The sequence below is a fragment of the Heterocephalus glaber genome, unplaced genomic scaffold, assembly GCF_053883595.1.
Source record: "Heterocephalus glaber isolate CG9 unplaced genomic scaffold, H.glaber_assembly_v1.0 deba00001859, whole genome shotgun sequence".
In the NCBI taxonomy this organism is placed as follows: domain Eukaryota; kingdom Metazoa; phylum Chordata; class Mammalia; order Rodentia; family Bathyergidae; genus Heterocephalus; species Heterocephalus glaber.
Window position 1 is genome coordinate 560,641 of NW_028258500.1, and position 20,013 is coordinate 580,653.

Consider the following 20,013-nt stretch of genomic DNA (forward strand, 5'->3'; position numbering starts at 1 on the left):
AGTAGAGTCCCTCCTTTCCTATATTTATCATCTTTATTTTTTCTCCTGCCTAATTACTGTGGCTAGTATTTTCAAGTACTATGTTGAATAGAAGAGATAAGAGTGTACCTCCTTGTCTTCTTCCTGATTTAGGGGGAATTTAAATTTTTCCTCATTTAGTATGATTTTGGCTATCAGTTAATCATATATAGCTTTTATACCTGCTTTCTTAAGGATTTTTTTTTATCAGGAAAGTGTATTAGATTTTGTCAAAAGCATTTTCTGCTTGTATTGATATGATCACATGTTTTTTGACCTTGCTTCACTTTATGTGATATATTACATTTATTGACTTACGTATGTTGAAACATCCTTGCATCACTGAGATGAAATCTGCTTGATCGTGATGAATGATCTTTTCTTTTTTTGTTTTCTTTGTACCGGGGATCAAACTCAGCACCTAGCACTTGTGCAGCAGGTGGCAAAACCACTGAGCTAGACCCCCAGCCAATGAATGATCTTTGATAATGAACTGCATTCTATTTACTAAAATTTTGTGGATAATTTTTGCATCTATGCTCATTAAAGAGATTGCCCTGTAGTTTTCTTTTTTAGTTGGTTTTTTCTTTTTTTCACTTTGGGGATCAGGGTGATACTGGCTTCCATAAGTAAGTTTGGGAGCACTTTATTCCTTTCAATTACTATGAAGAACTTGAGGAGAATTGGTGATCTAACAGCCTTAAATATTTTATAGAATACCAGTGAAAATATCAGCTCCTGAGATTTTTTAATTGGTGGAATATTCATTACTCTATCAAGTTTGTTGTTTTTTATTGTACTGATGAACATATTTATGTCTTTTTGGGTTAGTTTTGGTGGTTTGCAAGTTTTAGAAATCTGTCATTTTCTTCAAAATTTGCTAATTTATTGGAATATAAATTTTATTAAATTCTTTTATTGGTGCATTGTAGGTATACAACACAATTACATTCCTCATTACATTGGGAAGTGTACCTTTACATAATGCATCTTGGTTCTTATTTTTTCCCCATTCCTAGCCCTACCTTCACCCCCTCCACCCTTCCCTATTTACAAAGACTTTATTTCCATTTTTCCCATTTCTCATCATTTTTCCTTTCCCCGACCCTCCAACTACCCCTACCCCTTTTGACCTTTTCTTCCTATTTTGCATTATTGATTATTCATTCTAATCATTAGTACATTTTAGGTACACAGTATAATGACATTCATCATTGGAAATTTGAACATTTACATAGTCTCTCTTGGTTCTTATTTTTCACCCCTGCCCAGCCCTCCATTCAACCACTCCATTCCTCCCTATTTACAAAGATTTTGTTCCTATTTTTCCATTTTCTCATATTAATCCCATTCCCTTCTAACCTTTCCCTTAGCCCTCCCACTTGCTTCCCCTTTGCCCCTTTTCTTCCTATTTCACATTACCTATTATACATTTAGTCCTTACTTACACTTTCAGTCTCTCACACCAGAGAAACTATTCGTTATTTATACTTGTGTGTACTATTTATTTCACTTCAGAGTATCGCCTCAATGTGCATCCACTTAGCTATAAATGTCTCTAATTTCTCATTTTTTATGGCTGAGTAGTACTCCATTTTATTAAAAACCACATTTTCTTTATCCAGTCTCCAGTTGATGGGCATTTGGGCTGTTCCCAAGTTTTAGCTATCACAAACTGTGCTGCTATGAATATGGGTGCACATATATCAATGTGGTATGATTCTTTTAATTCTTTGGAGAAGATGCCCAGAAGGGGAATAGCTGGATCAAATGGGACTTCCAGTCCTAGTTCTTTGAAGTATCTCCATACTGATTTCCACAGTGCTTGCCCCAGTCTACACTCCCACCAGCAGTGGAGCAGGTTTGTTGTTCTTTCCCCACAGCCTCGTCAACATTTTTTATTGGTTGATTTCATGATAGCAGCCATTCTTTCTGGAGTGAAGTGGAATCTCAGCATTGTTTTCATTTGGAGCTCTCGAATGACCAGTGATGTGGAACATTTTTTCATGTATTTATTTGCTATTTCTATTTCATTGTCTGAGAAATGTCTGTTCATTTCAGATGCCCATTTGTGGATTGGGTCTTTGAATTTGGGAGGTCTGATCTTTTTAAGTTCTTTATAGATTCGAGATAGTAGACCTTTGTCTGAGGAAGAGCAGGTGAAGATTTTTTCCCACATTGTGGGTTGTCTCTTCACACTGCTGGTGGTTTCTCTTGCTGTGCAGAAGCCTTTTAATAAGAAGAGATCCCACTTGTTGATTGTTTGTGCTAGTTCATGAGCAACTGAGGTTTTGTTCATAAAAATCTTTTCCTACACCAATGTCTTCAAGGCTTCTACCTAACCTCTGCTCCAACTGGTTCAGAGTTTCTATTTTAATATTTAGACCTTTAATCCATTTTGATTTTACTTTAGTGCATGATGACAGATATAGGTCTAGTTTTAATCTTTGGCAAGTTGAAGCCCAATTTTTCCAGGACCATTTATTAAAGGGGCTATCTTTCTCCAGTGAGGATGTTTGGCTGCATTATCAAAGATGAGATGGCTGAGTGTGTCTGGCATTGTTTCTGCATCTTCTAATCTGTTCCACTGGTCCTCAGGTCTGTTTCTTTGCCAGTACGATGCTGTTTTTCTCACAGTAGGTTTGTAGTATAGTTGCAGGTTGGGGATTGTGATACCCCCTGCCATGTCTCTGTTATCTAGAATTGGTTTTGCTATTCTGGGTCTCTTCTTGTTTCAAATGAAGTTTTGGATTGTTTTCTCGAGGTCGATGAAGTATGCTGCTGGGATCTCAATTGGAATTGCATTAAATCTATATAGCAGTTTTGGAAGTATGGCCATTTTCACGCTATTAATCCTTCCTACCCAGGAGCAGGGGATGTCTGTCCATTTTCTGATATCATCTTCAATCTCTCTTTTCAGAGGCCATAGTTTTCAGAGAAGAGGTCTTTGATTTCTTTTGTTAGGATGATTCCTAGGTATTTCAGTTTTTTGGATGCTATTGTGAAAGGAATTATTTAGCCTATTTCTCTCTCAGTAAGTCTGTCATTTGTGTACAGGCAAGCTATTGATTTTTGTGTGTTGACCATGTAACCAGCTACCTGTCTGAATTTGGTTATTAAGTCTAGAAGACTTTTGGTGGAGTTCTTGGGGTCTTCTATATGGAGTATCATGTCATCTGCAAATAATGACAATTTGACTTCTTCATTTCCTATCTTTACTCCTTTTTTTTCTTTCTCTTGTCTAATTGCCATGGCTAATGTTTTCAGAACTATATTGAACAAGAGTGGTGTTAGTGGACATCCTTGTCTTGTTCCTGATTTTAGTGTCAAGGATTTCAGTTTTTGACCATTTAATATGATATTGGCTGTTGGTTTTTCATAGATGGCTTCTATCAGTTTGAGGTAGAGACCATTGAAGGAATATAATTTTTTGAAATAGTTACTAATTATCTTCTGGATTTCCACAGTGTCTGTTGTGATTTCATCTTTTTACGTTTCTCATTACATTGATTTGATTTTTTTCTTAATTTCTCTTGATAATTCTGGCTAGGGACTTATCTATTTAATTCATTCTTTCAAAAAAACAGCTCTTCATTGTTTTTTTCCTGTTTTTTAGAATTAATATCATCTCTCCTCTTTATAATTTCTCTCCTTAATATCAGTTTGAGGTTGGTTTGTTGTTGTTTCTCAAGTATTTATTTTTCTCATAAGGTTGTCTATGTGAGCTAGCTCCATTTTCTTTATGTGAGCATTGATTACAAGTGAATTTTCTTCTTAGAATTGCTTTCATAGTTTCCCAGAGATTTTGATGAATTGTATCATAATTGTCATTAACTTCCAGGAACGTTTAAATTTCTTCTTTGATTTATTCTGTGGCCCATTGGTTGTTTAGGAGTATACTCTCAATTTTTCAGGAGATTTCACCTTTTCTGGAATTTTTTTCTGTAATTGATTTGTATTTTGACTGCATAGTTTAATAACATGCATAGAAAAATTTCCATTTTTTATGTTTACATAAACAGGTTTCATGGACTAGCATACGATCTATTTTGGAAAAAGAAACATGTACTCCTGAAAAGAATGTATATTGTGTTACGTTTGGGTGCAAAAGTCTGTATATATCCATTAAGTTCATATGTTCAAGGTGTGGTTCAGCTCTGAATTTTCTTTATTGGTTTTTTTGTTTGTTTAGTTGGCCTATCTCTTTCTGAAAGTGGGGTCCTAAAATCCTCCACTATGATTGTGTTAGTATTTATTTTATCTTTTTATGTCAGCAGTTTAATGAAGATAAGTGCTCCACTATGCGATGCATATATGTTTAATCAATGTTATCTCTTTTCATTGAAATATTCCCTTACCTGTAATGTAGTGATCATTTTGCCTCTTTTAATCAGTTTTAGCCTGAGGTTTGCCATATATGATATTACAGTTGCTACCCCTGCTTGTTTTTGGGTCCTGATACATGAAGTATTATTTTCCATCCTGTAATTTTTAGTCTACAAATATCTTTTTGGGTTAGCTGAGTTTCTTGAATGCAACAGGTTGTTGGATTCTTTCTTTTTCTTTTCTTTTTTTTTTTTTTTTTGGTCCAGTCTTCCAGTCACTGTCTTTTAATTAGAAAGATGAGGCCATTAACATTGAGAGATATTACTGGAATGTGTTGGTTATATACTATCACTGCCTTCTTTATTTGTGGCTGTTTCATTTGTTTTTCTTTTCCTGATTTTTTTGTCGCTGTTTATCCTTTGACTTCACTAGTTTTCTCTGTATTTATATCTGTGTTTGTTTCATTGTTTCTGTCAAGAATATTCTTAAGTATTTTCTCTAGTGGTGGTTTAGCACTTATCTCCTCTGACCTGATCTTTTTATGAAAATACCTCATTTCTCCATCTATTTTGAAGGATATATTTGCTTTTATTCTTTCAACTCTTCTATTTTCTTCACGTTTTCTATGAATTTTTCATAGATTTCTATTATCTGGTATTTGTTTTCTTCTCCCTTTGAGATCCTTGCTCTGCCTTGGGATAGTTGGTGAGGAGAGAGATCTCCTATTTCCTTTTTTCCCAAATTTTCTGTGTGTATCTTTATATATATTTTAGTTATTTATGATCCTTTTTATTTTCCTCTTTTATTGGTGGGGGTACTGAGGTTTTGTTCATAATATCTTTTCCTATGCCAATATCTTCAAGAGTTCTACCTAACTTATCTTCCAGCAAGTTGAGTGTTTCTGTTTTAATATTTAGATCTTTTATCCACTTTGATCTTAGTTTAGTGCATGGTGAAAGATATGGGTCTAGTTTTAATCTTTGGCAGGTCGAAATCTAGTTTTTCCAACACCATTTATTAAGGAGGCTATCTTTCCTCCAATGAGGGTGGTTGGCTCCTTTGTCAAAGATGAGGTGGCTGAGTATGTCTGAAGTTGTTTCTGCATTTTCTAATCTACACATTTGATCCTTGGGTCTGTTTTTTTTGCCAGTACCATGCTTTTTTAAATCACAGTGTCTTTGTAGTATAGCTTCAAGTTGGGGATTTTGATACCCCCTGTCATGTCCCAGTTGCCGAGAATTGCTTTTGCTATTCTAGGTCTCTTCTAGTTCCAAATGAATTTTTGCATTTTTTTCTCTAGTTCTGTGAAATATATTGTTGAAATTTCAATCAGCATTGCATTAAATCTATATGGCAATGTTGGGACTATGGCCATTTTCATTATATTGGTTCTTCCTACCAAGGAACAAGGGATCTCTTTCCATTTTCTTATATCCTTTTCAATCTCTTTTTTCACTGTGCTACAGTTTTCAGTGTAGAGGTCTTTTGCTTCCTTTATTAGATTGATTCCTCAATATTTCGTTTTAGGGGTGCTATTGTGAAAGGAATTTTTTCCCAAATTTCTCTCATTATTTGTGTACAAGAAGGCTATTGATTTTTGAGTGTTGACCTTGTATCCAGCTACACTACTGAATCTGTCAATTAAGTCTAGAAGTCTTTTGGTGGAGTTTTTTTGAGTCTTCTATGTTTAATATCATATCATATCAGCAAATAATGACAGTTTAACTTCTTCCTTTCCAATCCTTATTCTTTTATTTCTCTCTCTGGTCTAATTGCTGTGGTTAATATTTCCAGAACTGTATTAAACAGGAATTGTGATAGTGAACATCTTTGTCTTTTTCCTATTTTAGCATCAAGGTTTTTAGTTTTTGACCATTTGGTATGATGTTGGCTGTTAGTTTTTCATAGATAGCCTTTATCAAGTTGAGATAAAGACCATCTATTCCAATTTTACTTTTTTTTCCCCATTAAGATTATTGGTACATTTTCAGTATAAAATACAGTTGCATTCATCATTGGGATCTTGTACTTTTACATGAGTATCTTGGTTCTTATTTTCTCCCCTTCCCTTGCCCTCCCTTCACCCCCTCCATCCCTCCCTATTTGCAAAGACCTTGTTTCCATTTTTTTCTCTATTCATATTTTTTCCTTTCCCCTTTTTCCCTTCACCTACCTCTCCCAATTCCCCTGCTCTTTTAGACCTTTTCTTCCTGTTACACAGTATCAGTTATACATTTTTTAAATCACAATATTAATATCTAAGAGACATCACCACAGATTTTATAGAAAAAAGGCTACAGAAAGCATATTATGAAAATCTTTTTTGAAATAAATTTGACAACTTCTAAGAAGTACCTTGGAAGACAATGAAACTAACTCTGGAGGAAATATAAAATTTGAATAGCACCTATTAAAGAAAGTATATTCCTAGCTTGAAAACCTACCTATATGACAAGAGCAGGCTCATAAACATTTTAACTGATAAATTATATCAAACAATTAAAGCAGAAAAAAGAAGGAACAATTCATCCCTCATTTAAGGAACTCAACATTGTGCTAATCCTAAAACTGGATAAAGATAATAGAAGAAAAAAGTATAAACATAGATAGAAATTTGTTTAACAAGGCAAACTATTGGAAGTCAGATCTGGCAGTATGTAGAAAGTGGTTTTGTTATAGGGATGGCAGTGTTGGTTCAGCATTGGAGGATCCACCCCCAAAAGTCATCATTTTAACAGAGAAAAGGAAAAAGCCATATGATCCTGTCACTAGTTGGAGAAAAAGTATTGGACTAAATTCCATAGCAGTTCATGGTAAAAGCTATCAGGAGCCTAGAATTAGAACAGAAACTTCTCAACAGATTAAAGACATGTACTCCATACTTCCAGCTAGAATGCTTTATATAAATGGAGAAGATACAATCCTTTCTCCTTAAGGTGGGGAAGAAGGGCAGATATGCTTACTCTTTATCTGTCCATTAAACTTTGAAACCTAGTCCCCACCAAAATAGTCTGGCAATAAAATGACACAAGTAGGATAGGATTGGAATGGCAGAAGCAAAATCTTTATATGCAGATGAAATGATCATCTACAGAGAAAATATTAAGAAATCTCTAGGAGCCTCTAGAACTTGTACTTGAATTTAGCAGGATTAGAAAACACAAGGTATATATAAAACTTCTGATCTGTGTATCCTTGCTATAAATGAAGAATTGGATATTGAAATTTAAAAGTTATGTAGGAGTACAAAGGACCTAGAAAAGTTAAAAACAAAAACAGTGTTGGAAGACATTTAGTACCTAATTTTAAGACTTCTTCTAAAGCTACAGTAATCAAGGCAGTGTTGGTGTAAGGAAAGACATACAGATCATTGGAATAAAACAGAGAATCTAGAAATAGAACCACACATATATGGTCCACTGAGTTTTGAAAGATTATTTAACATTAGCATTTTATAGAATATAAACTCAATTCAAGAGCCGAGGAAGAGACAGTGTTTTCAGCAAATGCCACTAGAACACCTGGTATCCATATATAAAAAATTAGCCTCAACCCTTTTTTTCCATACATGAAAATAACTTGAAGGGATCTATGAACCTAAATATGAAAGCCTAAAAGTATAAAACTTTAAGAAGAAATTATAAGGGAAATATTTATGAATTCAGGGTAGGCAAGAACTACCTAGGATACAAAAACACATGATGTATAAAAGAAAAAAAATTGATAAATGGGATTCCATCAAAATTTAGAACTTTAAATGATATCATTAAAATGAAAAGTAGTCCTTAAAAAGATCATATTTGCAATGCATATAACCTATGACCAGAATATATAAAGAATTCTTAGAGCTCATTAATAGACAACCCAATTAAAATGTACACATAAGAAGATGATAAATAGCCAGTATAGCACAAGGAATGGTGTGCAACTCTAGAATCAGAAAAATACTAATCAGTGCAATAATAAGATTGAATTATATGCTCATTAGGGAGATGAAGTTAAAAGTTTTAAAAGCCTTGTCATGACTTTTTCTTTTTGATGGCATCTCCCTCTTTGCATTTAATTTGTCATGCCCAATGGATTCATTCTGCTGGGTTTCCTGGGGTTGTGATCCTCATTGTCTTTTCCTAGGGTATTGTCTAAAATTTTTTTGAGTGCTGGTTTGGTATTCATGAAGTTCCTGAGGTGCTCTTTGTCATGAAAGTATCTTATTTGTCCATCAATTTTGAAAGATAGTTTTGCAGGGTACGTCAATCTGGGTTGGAGGCTGTTTTCCTTTAGGGCTTGAAATACATCACTCCAAGCTCTTCTTGCCTTGAGGGTTTGCATTGAGAAGTCTGCTGTGATTCTGATGGGCTTTCCTTTGTATATGATTTGTTGCTTTTCTCTCACTGCTTGTACAATTTTGTTCTTCTGTTGGATTTCTAGAATCATAACTATTGTATGCCTATGTGTAGATTTTCTTTGATTAAGGCTAGCTGGAGTCCTATATGCCTCACTTATCTGTATGTCAAGTTCTTTTCCCCTCCTTGGGAAGTTTTCTGCCATCACTTCTGTGAAGAGTTTTTTTTATGTCATCTGCACTCTCTCCTCTTTCTTCATGGACTCCACTCAGTCTTACGTTATTCTTCTTTGCATTGTCTAGCAGTGACTGGATTGATTTCTTGTGTTCCCTTACAATTTTAAAGCAATTTTTCTTTTCCTCCTCACTAATTGCAATCTTATCTTCTATATGTTAAATTCTATCCTCACATTGGTTCATTCTACTGCACAGACTTTCAATAGAGTTTTTAATCTCTTTGAAATCTGTCTGTGTCTGTTTTATGGATTCCATGTTTCCTATGTTGGGATTCCATCATGTTCCTCAGATCCTCTTTTTTTAAATCTGTGTCCTCTCTAGATTTATTAGTCATGTCTTGCACCATGTGCACAATCTTTGCTGTTATCTGAGTAATTATTTCTGATTTCATTTTTCCCAGATCCTCTTTTGTTGCCAGTTCAGAGAGTCCAGGTGGTTGAGTATCAGAGTGTTCCATCTTGTTTCCCTTTGGGGTTGCTGTAGGTGATCTGAAAGTCTGGTTTTGAGACTTGTTTACATGTCTTCTCATTTCCATGGGAGGGGGTTCTTCTGGCGCCCACACGGCTCACCTTCTCTGCCCTAGGAGTTTGGGATAGAGGCAGGGAGCTTCCTTCTGGGTGCTTGGACCAGCTCACCTTCTCTGCCCTAGGAGCCTGGGATGGAGGTGGGGAGCTTCCTTCCAGGTTCTGGGACTGGCTGAGCTTCTCTGCTCTAGGAGCCTGGGATGGAGGCAGGGGAACTTCAATACAGGTGCTGGAACCGGCTGAGCTTCTCTGTCCTAGGAGCCTGGGATGGAGGCGGGGAGCTTCCTTCCAGGTTCTGGGATTGGCTGGGCTTCTCTGCCTCAAACATTTATCTTGACCTTCCTATTAGAACTGTACCATGAGATAATGGTTTATGATAGACTCCCTTTTGAGATGTACTGCATTCCAACTCAGGGATGGAACTCCGGACCTTGCACTTGTGAGGCAGGCTTGGTGCCAATGAGCTAAGACCAGGATTCACTCTTAAGGGGCTTGCAGCGTAATGATGTAGATTAGATGCAAGGAAATTAATCCAAGTGGGCAAAGATGTGACTAACTGGCTCGTTTAAATTATGCAAGGTTAGCATTTCCTAGAGGACAGCGGTGGATGGGAAACAGTTCACAATGAAGCAGTGTTTTAGAACTTGTCCTACCTGGAAGTCCTTAGTTCCAGACTCAGAAGTTCCAGCCTCTCACGCAGGGAAGGCGGGCACAGCCAGCTGTCAGCAAGCTTCTTATCACTTCAAGAGCCATAGGTGAACTAGCATCTACTTTGGGTTTTTATCATCAATGGGTGTTGGATTTTGTTGAATGCTTTATCTGCATCTATTGAGATGATCTTATGTTTTTGTCCTTGACTCTGTTAATATAATCTATTATATTTATTGATTTACATATGTTGAACAATCCTTGCATCCATGGGATAAATCTGACATGGTCAGTGTGTATTATCTTCTTGATGACCCTCTGTTTTCTGTTTGCCAGTATCTTGTTTAGGATTTTTTACATCTATGTTCATTAGGGAGATTGGCCTGTAGTTCTCTTTTGGGGTTGGGTCTTTCCCTGCTTTTGGAATCAACGTAACATTCACTACCAATAATGAATTTGGAAATATTGCTTCCCTTTCAGGTTCATTGAAGAGTTTGAAGAGTAGTGGCAATAGTTTTTCTCTAAATGTCTTGTAGAATTCGGCAATGAAGCCATCAGGACATGGGCTTTTTTTGTTGGTAAATATTTAATTATGTTTTCAATTTCACTTATTTTAATTGAGGTGTTTGGAATGTTTGTATCTTCTTTGTTCAACTTTGGTAATTCATATGTACCTAGAAATCTGTCCATTTCATCTATGTTTTCCATTTTATTAGAGTACAGGTTCTCAAAGTAGGTATTGTGATCCTCTGGATATCTGCTGGATCTGTTGTGATGTCTACTTTTTTGTTCCTAATTGCATGGATTTGAGCCTTGTTTTCCTTTTTTTGATAAAGTTGGCCAAGGGTTTATCGATTTTATTTATTCTTATGAAAAAACCAACTCTTCTAGTCATTGATTTTCTGTTTGTTCTCTTAATCTCCATTGCATTGATTTCTGCTCTGGTCTTTATAATTTCCTCCTTTGTATGAGCTTTGTGTTTCTCTTGCTCTTCTTTTTCTAAGAGCTTAAGTTTAAGCGTTAGGTGGTTCATTTGAGCTTGCTCTATTTTCCTAGTGTGGGCATACACTGTCTTGAATTTTCCTCATAGAACTGCTTTCATTGTGTCCTGTATATTCCTGTGTGCTTTATTGGCATTATCATTTAATTGTAGAAACTCTAATTTCTTCTTTCATTTCCTGTGTGACTGATTTGTTGTTCAGGAGAGTGTTATTCAATTTCCATGTGTGTGGAGTGTTGTAGTTTCTTATGCTATTGACATCCAGTTTAATTGCCTTACCATTTGATAATATACAGAGGATAACTTCAATCTCTTTGTATTTACTTAAACATGTTTTATGAGCTAGCATGGTCTGTTTTGGAGAATGACCCATGTGCAGTGGAAAAGAATGTATATTCTGATTTTGTGGGGTGAAACACTCTGTAGTCATCTACTAACTCCATTTGTTCAAAAGCTTGGTTCAGTTCTAGTAATTTGTTGGTGATTTTTTGTCTAGATAATTTGTCTATTTGTGACAGCGGGGTATTGAGATCCCCCACTGTAATTGTATTAGTGCTTATTTGATTTTCCATGTCCATTAATATTTGTTTTGTATATTTGGGGGCATTAGTCCTTAGTGCATACGTATTTGATGGTCATCTCTTCCTCTTGGATTGTTCCCTTTTCAAAGATGTAGTGACCTTCTTTGTCTCTCTTAATTAGTTTTGGTTTGAAATTCAATTTGTCTGCAAATAAGATTGCTACCCCTGCATTTTTCTGGGTTTCTCTCACATGGATAACTGTTTTCCATGCTCTTAATGTCATTCTATGAATTTCTTTTTGAACTAGGTGCATTTCTTGTATACAGGATATTGTTGGATTTTGCTTCTTAATCCATTCTGCCCATCTATTTCTTTTGATTGGTGAATTGAGGCCATTAACATTCATGGTTATAACTGATATATACTAACTTATCCTTGGTATGTTATTTTCCACTTGTTGGCTTTAATTTTTTATTTCCCCCTCTCCCTTTAATTTCGTGGTTTGCCTTATGGATTTGCTCTTTTGGTTCTCATGAAGTTGTGACCTTCCTTGTATTTTTCTAGGATATTGTTTAGAATTGTTTGGAGTGCTGGTTTGGTATTCATGAACTTTCTGAGGTGTTCTTTGTCATGGAAGCATCTTTTTTCCCCATCAATTTTGAAAGAAAGTTTTACAGGATACATCAGTCTAGTTTGGAGGTTGCTTTCTTTTAAGGCTTGAAAAGCCTCACTCCAGGCTCTCCTTGACTTGAGGGTTTGTGTTGAAAAGTCTGCTGTGACTCTGATGGGCTTAGCTTTATAGGTGATTTATTTATTTTCTCTAGAAGCTGTTAATATTCACTTATTTTGCTATATTTTTGAAAGCTCAATAATTTTATGCCTTATTGTAGATTTAATTTGTTCATGGCTAATTGGAGTTCAATATGACTCACTTATTTATTTGCTAAATTCTTTTTCCATGTTTGGGAGGTTACTTCTGTGAACGGGTTTTTATATAGCATTTGGATTATGTTCTTTTTACATCATCTTGCAGCTGTTGGATTGATTTTTTCGTGATTTCTGGCTGTTTTTAAGATATCTTTCTTTTCATGGTATCTAACCACAATCCTGTCTTTTTGCCTGTCTTCACCTTCATTCACCCAGTTGGATATACTTTCAATAGAGTTTTTCATCTTCTGGATGTCTGTTTGAATCTGTTTCATGTATTCCACTTCTTTCCTATCCTGAGGATTTATGGTTTCCATCATTTTCCTAAGCTCCTTTATTTTTTTAATCTATTTCTCCTCTACATTCCTTGAACATGTCCTTCATTTTGATCATCATTTCTTTTATTTGAGAGATTATTATCTATATAATTTTATTAAATGTTTTTCTATTTCTGCTGATATCGTTTCAGAAAATTCAGGTAGGTGGCTTCTGATTTCTTGTATTTCGCTGTCCTCTGGACTTGTCCTGTGTATGCTGGAGGCCTAGGATTGCATTTTGTTTCTGAATATTGTCATTTTTCTTTTCTTTGCTTTTGTTTTCTGTATTTATGCTTGCAAATTTCTTATGGCAGATAGCTTTATCATTAGTATCCAGGTTTCCTTAGGAAATGTCTATGCCCCAGAGATGTCTTGTGGGCATATGTGGATCTTGGTCTTTGGGTCTGTTCCAAGTTCCTATCTTCCCAATTTATTAAGGATCAGAAGTTGCTATCTATTTGGCTTAGCATCAACTCCTTTGCTATTGCACTGATTATGGTTATGTTCCCATACAGAGTGTTATCATACAAGAGAGAACAAGTGATTGCAATAGGTATGATATCCTGTCTAAAGTAGTACAATTAATAATAACAATAGCATGAAGCACAGCCTATACACTTACCAAATGTGGTAACTATTAATTTGGTGCTGCCTTTCATGGGAGCAAGATCTACAGTTGTGCAACACAATCCAACATAATCCAGGAACTTGTATGCAGTGAGTTTCCCTTAGTGGAGTAATTTTACCCCGTAGAGGGTAAGTTTAAGAGGGATGGAGAAAAACAGTAAGATAAAGGAAGGCAAACATAGGAGAGGCAAGTCTGGAGGACAAAGGAGGGTCACCCAAGCTTTGGGACACTAGAGAAGAGGGCAGGAGAGAATGAATGAGGGTTGAAGCAAAAAAAATCAACGTGAACTAGAATGACAAGAAATAATTTTCACTCATATGAAAATATCACAAAACCAGGAGAGATAGAAAGGAGAGACAAATGAGAAGAATAAATGAAAATAAAAGTAAAAACATAAACAACATTTAAAAAAACACAAACCATACAGAAAAAGGAAAATGAAACATATGAATAAAGATATAATAATAAAATTCCTCAGGTGTCCATTAATCTGTGGTAGTGTCCAAGACAGGTAGTGTCCCAAACTGTGCTGTGTAACCCAGCCAAATCTGCAGTAGGATTAGTGCGTGTTTTGGGCTGAATTTGGCCTGGAGGCTGGGACTGGTCTTCAGCCAGCAGCTTTTTGTATGTCCCTTGATTGCTGACCCAGGTTTGCTATTGTGCCCTCAGGCAGGGACTGACCAGGGGCTGCTCCCTGTACTCTGTTCTACCTCTACTAGCATGTCTCTCTTGTCCCTCTGCTTGCTGCAGGAGGGTTGGGTTATTGTTGCTGCTGAGGATATAGACAAATGCTGCTTGGTTCCCCTTAAATCTTCTCTCCAGAGGGTTGAGTGACTACCTCCCATGGCTGTTTAAATCCCAGGCATGCATGTGCATCCTTCTCTCAAGCTGCTGGTCACCACTCACTTCTTCCATCACCTCTGCTGCACTGCAATCCCTAATTTATAGTGTTTCCAGTTAGCCTCTAGGGCCAAGACAGAAGAAAAGAAAAGGAGCAGTCAGACAGTTGGGAAAGGAGTTTGATGCCAGGATGCAGCACCTTTGGTACGTAGGAAAGCAAAAGAAGAAAGACGCCTAATATCCCAAATCTATTTTTTGCGGCTTGAGTTAGCCACATTCAGCCCATCGGTTTCTTGGCTACTTCCCAGTATTGTGATTCTTGCTTGGTGCACATGTGAGACCAGCCACTGCCATTCCTGTGGTGTGGTAGGCTGTTTTATGTAGTCCTTTGTCTATGTTTTGTTTGATATATAGGTCCTTATTTCAGATTGATTTTGGCATCAGGATGTATGTCCCTCTGTTTCTTCCAGTTACCTGTGGTTTTAGTTGGTTTTTCCTCTAAGTAGCTCCAATGTGACTCCTCCTCTAGTCATCTCAAATTCTCCCCAAAATAAAACTTTTTAAGCCAATTGGAATTTTAAGATAATTCTGACAAATGATACAAGGATATAAACCAGGGATACAGAAGAATAAATGCAGTTAACTCATAAATATGACAGTGTGCTCATTTCAGGAACACTCAGAGAAAACCAAGTGAAAGTATTACAGTTTTTAAAACACCTTAGTCTAGTGTTTTCTTTATAATGTTTATAGTGTGTATTTTTTATGCCTGAAGCAGCCAGACAGGGCTTTGTTTGTTAGAGTATACTTTCTGAAGTGAGAGTTTCCAGATAGATTGTGGGCACTTTCTGGGAGCTGGAAAAAGATTTTCCTTTTTCTGTATATCTGAAGGTTTCTATTTCCTTTGAGGTTTAACTTTTATTGCTATAAGATTTGACTAGAAGATATGGTTATAGAAATAAACCCTAAGATCTGTTCCATCAAACAAGAAGATAACCAAAAGATCAGACCCACAGTTAGGAGGGCTTTTGATTTGCCCCCAGCTGATGAAATAATCAGGATGTAGAAGAAAATCTGTTTTCCCACTAAGAGGGAAATCAGTGAGGGGGATAGTCCAGCTTCAGGACTTCAGGCAGATCACAAAAGAAGTGTGAGAGAAAGATAGCTTCAAAACAGTCAAGGTTATGGACAAAGAGTTCATGATATCAATCAACCAGGATCTCAAAGCCATCAAATCACAGAGCTGGGAGTCTATGATGACTACATAGTGCAAGGAGATAGGTAGCCACAGAGTGGCAGTGGTTATCACTGGCAGGAGTAATTTGTCCAGGCACCCAAGCATAGTAAAAACATAATATAGGGCTGAGGCAGGCTTCATAGTTTGTATCTTTTTCCTTGTGTGGAATTTCAGCAAATGTTGTGACATGGTGATGGAGGTCATACAGATGTCAATCAAAGATCAAATGGAAAGGAAGAAGTATATGGGTGTGTAGAAATGGAAGGCCAAGCTGATGGCCAAGATGATGAATACATTCCCAAGACATATGACCAAGTATATGGACAGAAAGAGCCCCAAAAGGCAGGAATACCACTCTTGCTCCCCTAGAACTCTCAAAAAAAGAAAATTTCCAAATCTTCTTTGGTTTACTATATCCACGAAGCTTCTGAGAAAAGATACAACGGTCAATAGAAATAGACTTTCCCCATTATGACAGCAATTCTGTTTTTATCCAAACCTTTGGGACTTATAAACTCATTGATTTGGGATAATCATTGACTTTCTTTGATGACAAGTTTTGGTTACCATCACTATGTGGAACAGTCTCCAAGTCAGTGGTGCTCAAATACTGTTCCCTTGCATAGCAATGCCAATGGCACCTGAGAACTTGACAGAAATGCATGCTGTCAGGCCACAAGGACTTACTGCATCAGGTACCCTGGAAATGATATTGGAAATTTGTGCTAGCCTTCCCAGGACTGATTGCATAAACAAGTTTAAGGACAACTGTTCACTGCTTCCTTGCACCTCAAAGCTATCGTTCTTTCTGCACCATATCTGATGGCTGCTTTTCTACTTTCTGCTCAATGTCTGTGCGAATGAGAAATTTCTAACTCGAGGAAGATATTTCAAGGACTTTGACTAAAGTCAGATCTCTAAAGTATCACATTACTTAACTACTTTTCCATTTCAATTTATTCATGGTGACATTTCATTGGCTGACAAATTAGATTGGTGCATACGTGTGTGTGTGTGTGTGTGTGTGTGTGTGTGTGTGTGTGTGTGATTGCTTTTAGGAACATGTATGGTTAGTCAGAATGTCAACTTAAAACACAAAATAAATACCAAAAAACATTAGCCAAATTTCCCAAGCAAAAACAATGTGCTGATGGTACAGATTGATTTCTTTAAAAATATAATGTTGTGTGAACATCATAATGAAAGAAAAGTACCTAAAGTCATAAAAGAGTACAACTGAGTATATGAGGTAGTCTTGGTTGAAGAAAAAAAAAGAAATAATTTTCACAAAACCATCACATGAAGAGTGAGTTGTCAAAATGAAGAGAGTTCAAGGTATTCACTTACAGAAGCCTCACTCCTACAGAGATGTTTTATCTTCAGTATGTCTCTCTTTGCCTCCCCAAGGCAGGAAAAGGAGGCAAAATGGAATGTCAGAAGTCAATATTTTATTAGTTATCCCAATTCTGTATATTTCCTTATCCAACATTTTCACATAAATAAAAACACTTCATTGCAATGGTCTAAATTGTACCACATTGACTACGTTTTAATTGTAATAAAATATATTTAGATGATTTTAAGCATATGATGATAGCCTACATATCTTAAAGTATAGAAAGGAAAGAAATTCAAAGGGGAAAATAAAGATGTCCTAATTTCCATTCTTCAAGAAAGTCTTGTTCATGAATTTTTAACTTGTCTCATTTATAATTTTTATTAAACTTTACTTTGGGGATAACTTTAGATTAGCATGCATATGTAGGAAATATAACAGATCCATGGATTCTTTAATCAATTTTCCCAACAGTAACATCTCACATAACTCAAAATGTAGACACTGATAACTGTCAAAACCTTGCACATTTCCACCTACCCAAGATCCTTAGCCTGGACATTTTGAGAGCCTCATCTTGTTCCCTCCCTTTCTTGTCCTTGAGCTCTAAGAACCACTAATCTATTTGCTATTCATATACTGTTACCACTTCCAAAAATGTTATCTACAACATGAAAATATGTGCCTAAGAAAAAGGAATGAGTAAATATCTCTAGGTTCCTGTTTTTCCCATGACTGTAGTAAGCACTTTGGATACCATGCTGAAATAGGATAAAGATCCTGAACTTTAGAACAATGTTACAGTTTGATCGGGGATATAAATTATGGTGATCAATGGAACACTGGGGTGATGATAGTTAACAATAATGCATTGCCTATCTCAAAATTCTTAGAAGAAAGTATTTTAGAGTTTATTCACCATAAGGAAATGATTAAAGTTTAAGGTGACATTAACTACCCCATGTTGATCATTATCTAATGTATATATGAGTCAAAATGTATACATGAATCAAAACACCACATCGTATCTCATAAATATGTAATAATAGTATGTATCAATTAGAAATTTCAAAATTAAACCCTAATAACTAGGTATAAAATACACTAGCATGTTGAAGTCCACTTTATCAAGAAGAACAACTAAAAGACCTATATAGAAAGAAATGATACATGAAAAAGGAAAACTATTGACCTCAGATTTAGATAAATTACATCAGTTCCCAAGTGCAATTTTTCTATACACAAAGAAAACTCCATCACTAGTTCTTCAGAAAACAAAAGAAACATTATGCAACATGGGAATTTATTTTTTCTAATTAACTTCACTGGTACATTTTAGGTATACATTATGGTCACAGTCATCATTTGGAATTTGTACCTGTACATGATATATCTTAGTTCTTGTTTTTTCCCATTCCTCTTCTCTCCCTTCCACCCCTCCACACCTCCCTATTTACAAAAGAGAAGGAAAAAATTATTTTTAAGAAATTCTTGCTGACTCATCCGGTAAATGGGAATTTCCAAGTATTTCAGGTCCAATGTTTGAAATAACTTTGAGAATTTGGGTAACATAAAAGAAAAAATCCATTGGCTATCAGAGCATAAAAGATAAAAACGTGAATTGCTTATTTTGCATATGGAGGTTGAAATCATAGTAATAGAAAGTCCAGGGAATAAATACAAGTAGCAATTTCTATTTTTATGATCTGATCCAAGAATCACAGTTTTAGACTCAGAAGCTTTGAAAGTCCTGCAACCATCATGAGAGTTCTTCAGCCTCAGGGCGATCTCTGCTTTTACATTTTGCCTCTGGAAAGTCTTTTCAGTGCTCTCTTTACATCTTTATTCCTAAGACTGTAGATGAAGGGGTTCAGCATAGGGGTAACCACAGTGTACATCACCGAGGCTGTTGCACTTGAATGTGAGCTATGGGTTGCAGCAGAACTAAGGTACACACCTAGACCTGTGCAATAAAATAAGGAGACAACTGAGAGGTGAGATGCACAGGTGGAAAAGGCTTTATACTTCCCTTGAGCTGATGAGATGCCACGTATGGAGGAAGCTATCTTAGAGTAAGAATAAAGGATGCCAGCAAGGGGAACAGTTGCCAACAGCACAAGTGCAAAATACATTACCAAGTCATTAAGAAAGGTATCAGAACAGGTGAGCTGGACCACCTGATTAAGTTCACAGAAAAAGTGTGGGATTTCCAAGTCAGTACAGAAGGACAACTGTAGCACCATCAGGCTTTGCAATAAGGCATGTAGGACACTCACAACCCAGGACACCAATACCAGCAACATACAATGTGGGCAGTTCATGATGACCATGTAATGTAGGGGGTGACAGATGGCTACAAACCTGTCATAGGCCATCACAGCCAGGAGGAAGTTGTCCAACTCTACAAAAAGCAAAAAAAAGTACATCTGGGTTATGCAGCCTGCATAGCTAATGACCTTGCTCTGTGTCTGGATGTTCACAAGCATCTTGGGCATGGTGGTGGAAGTAAAACAGATGTCCACAAAGGATAGATTGGAGAGGAAGAAGTACATGGGTGTGTGCAGCTGGGAGTCAGAGATGATGGCCAGGATGATGAGCAGGTTCCCAAGCATGGCAATCAGGTACATGGACAGGAAAAGTGCATATATGATGGGCTGCAGTTCTGGATCTTCTGAAAATCCCTGAAGAAAAAATTCTGAAATTCTTGTGTTGTTTCCTAATTCCATATGGTGGATACAACTATCAGGAAAAAGAAAACGCAACATGAGTATCTTCACACAAATGGATGTTACTCATATAGTGCTTTAATTTAATTTATATTTTCCAATGTGTAAATTATTTTATATAATTTGAGATCCAGTCCCCACGGGTTACCCCTAGTGCCATTCCCGATTTACTCTATAATTTTTCAGTGAATGAATCAGGAATTAAATTATGGTGTATGTAGAAATTTAATATGTTACAAGGTTTCAGTTTAATTTAGTAGGAAGAGATTGGACTGTGGAATAAAAGTTCACTCAAATGTCTGTTGGAGAGGAAATTAAGTTAGTCTCCAGCTAGTATTTGGAAAGTTAGTCTTCAGTATAAAATAAAAAAATTCATTTTAGATGAA

General features: G+C 36.2%; 1 protein-coding gene across 1 annotated transcript; it reads right to left on the minus strand.

Moving 5' to 3' along the window:
- Nucleotides 1-18,697: 18,697 nt before the first annotated feature.
- LOC101703635 (olfactory receptor 7A17) lies at nt 18,698-19,717 on the minus strand. Its single transcript, XM_013069390.2, has one exon. It carries the CDS (start codon nt 19,664-19,666, stop codon nt 18,698-18,700), a length of 969 nt encoding a protein of 322 aa, XP_012924844.2. The 5' UTR covers nt 19,667-19,717.
- Nucleotides 19,718-20,013: the final 296 nt, after the last annotated feature.

Coding starts and splice junctions, on each gene's coding strand:
- LOC101703635 (XM_013069390.2), bottom strand. CDS start 19,666: ATGTTGCGTTTTCTTTTTCCTGATAGTTGTATCCACCATATGGAATTA.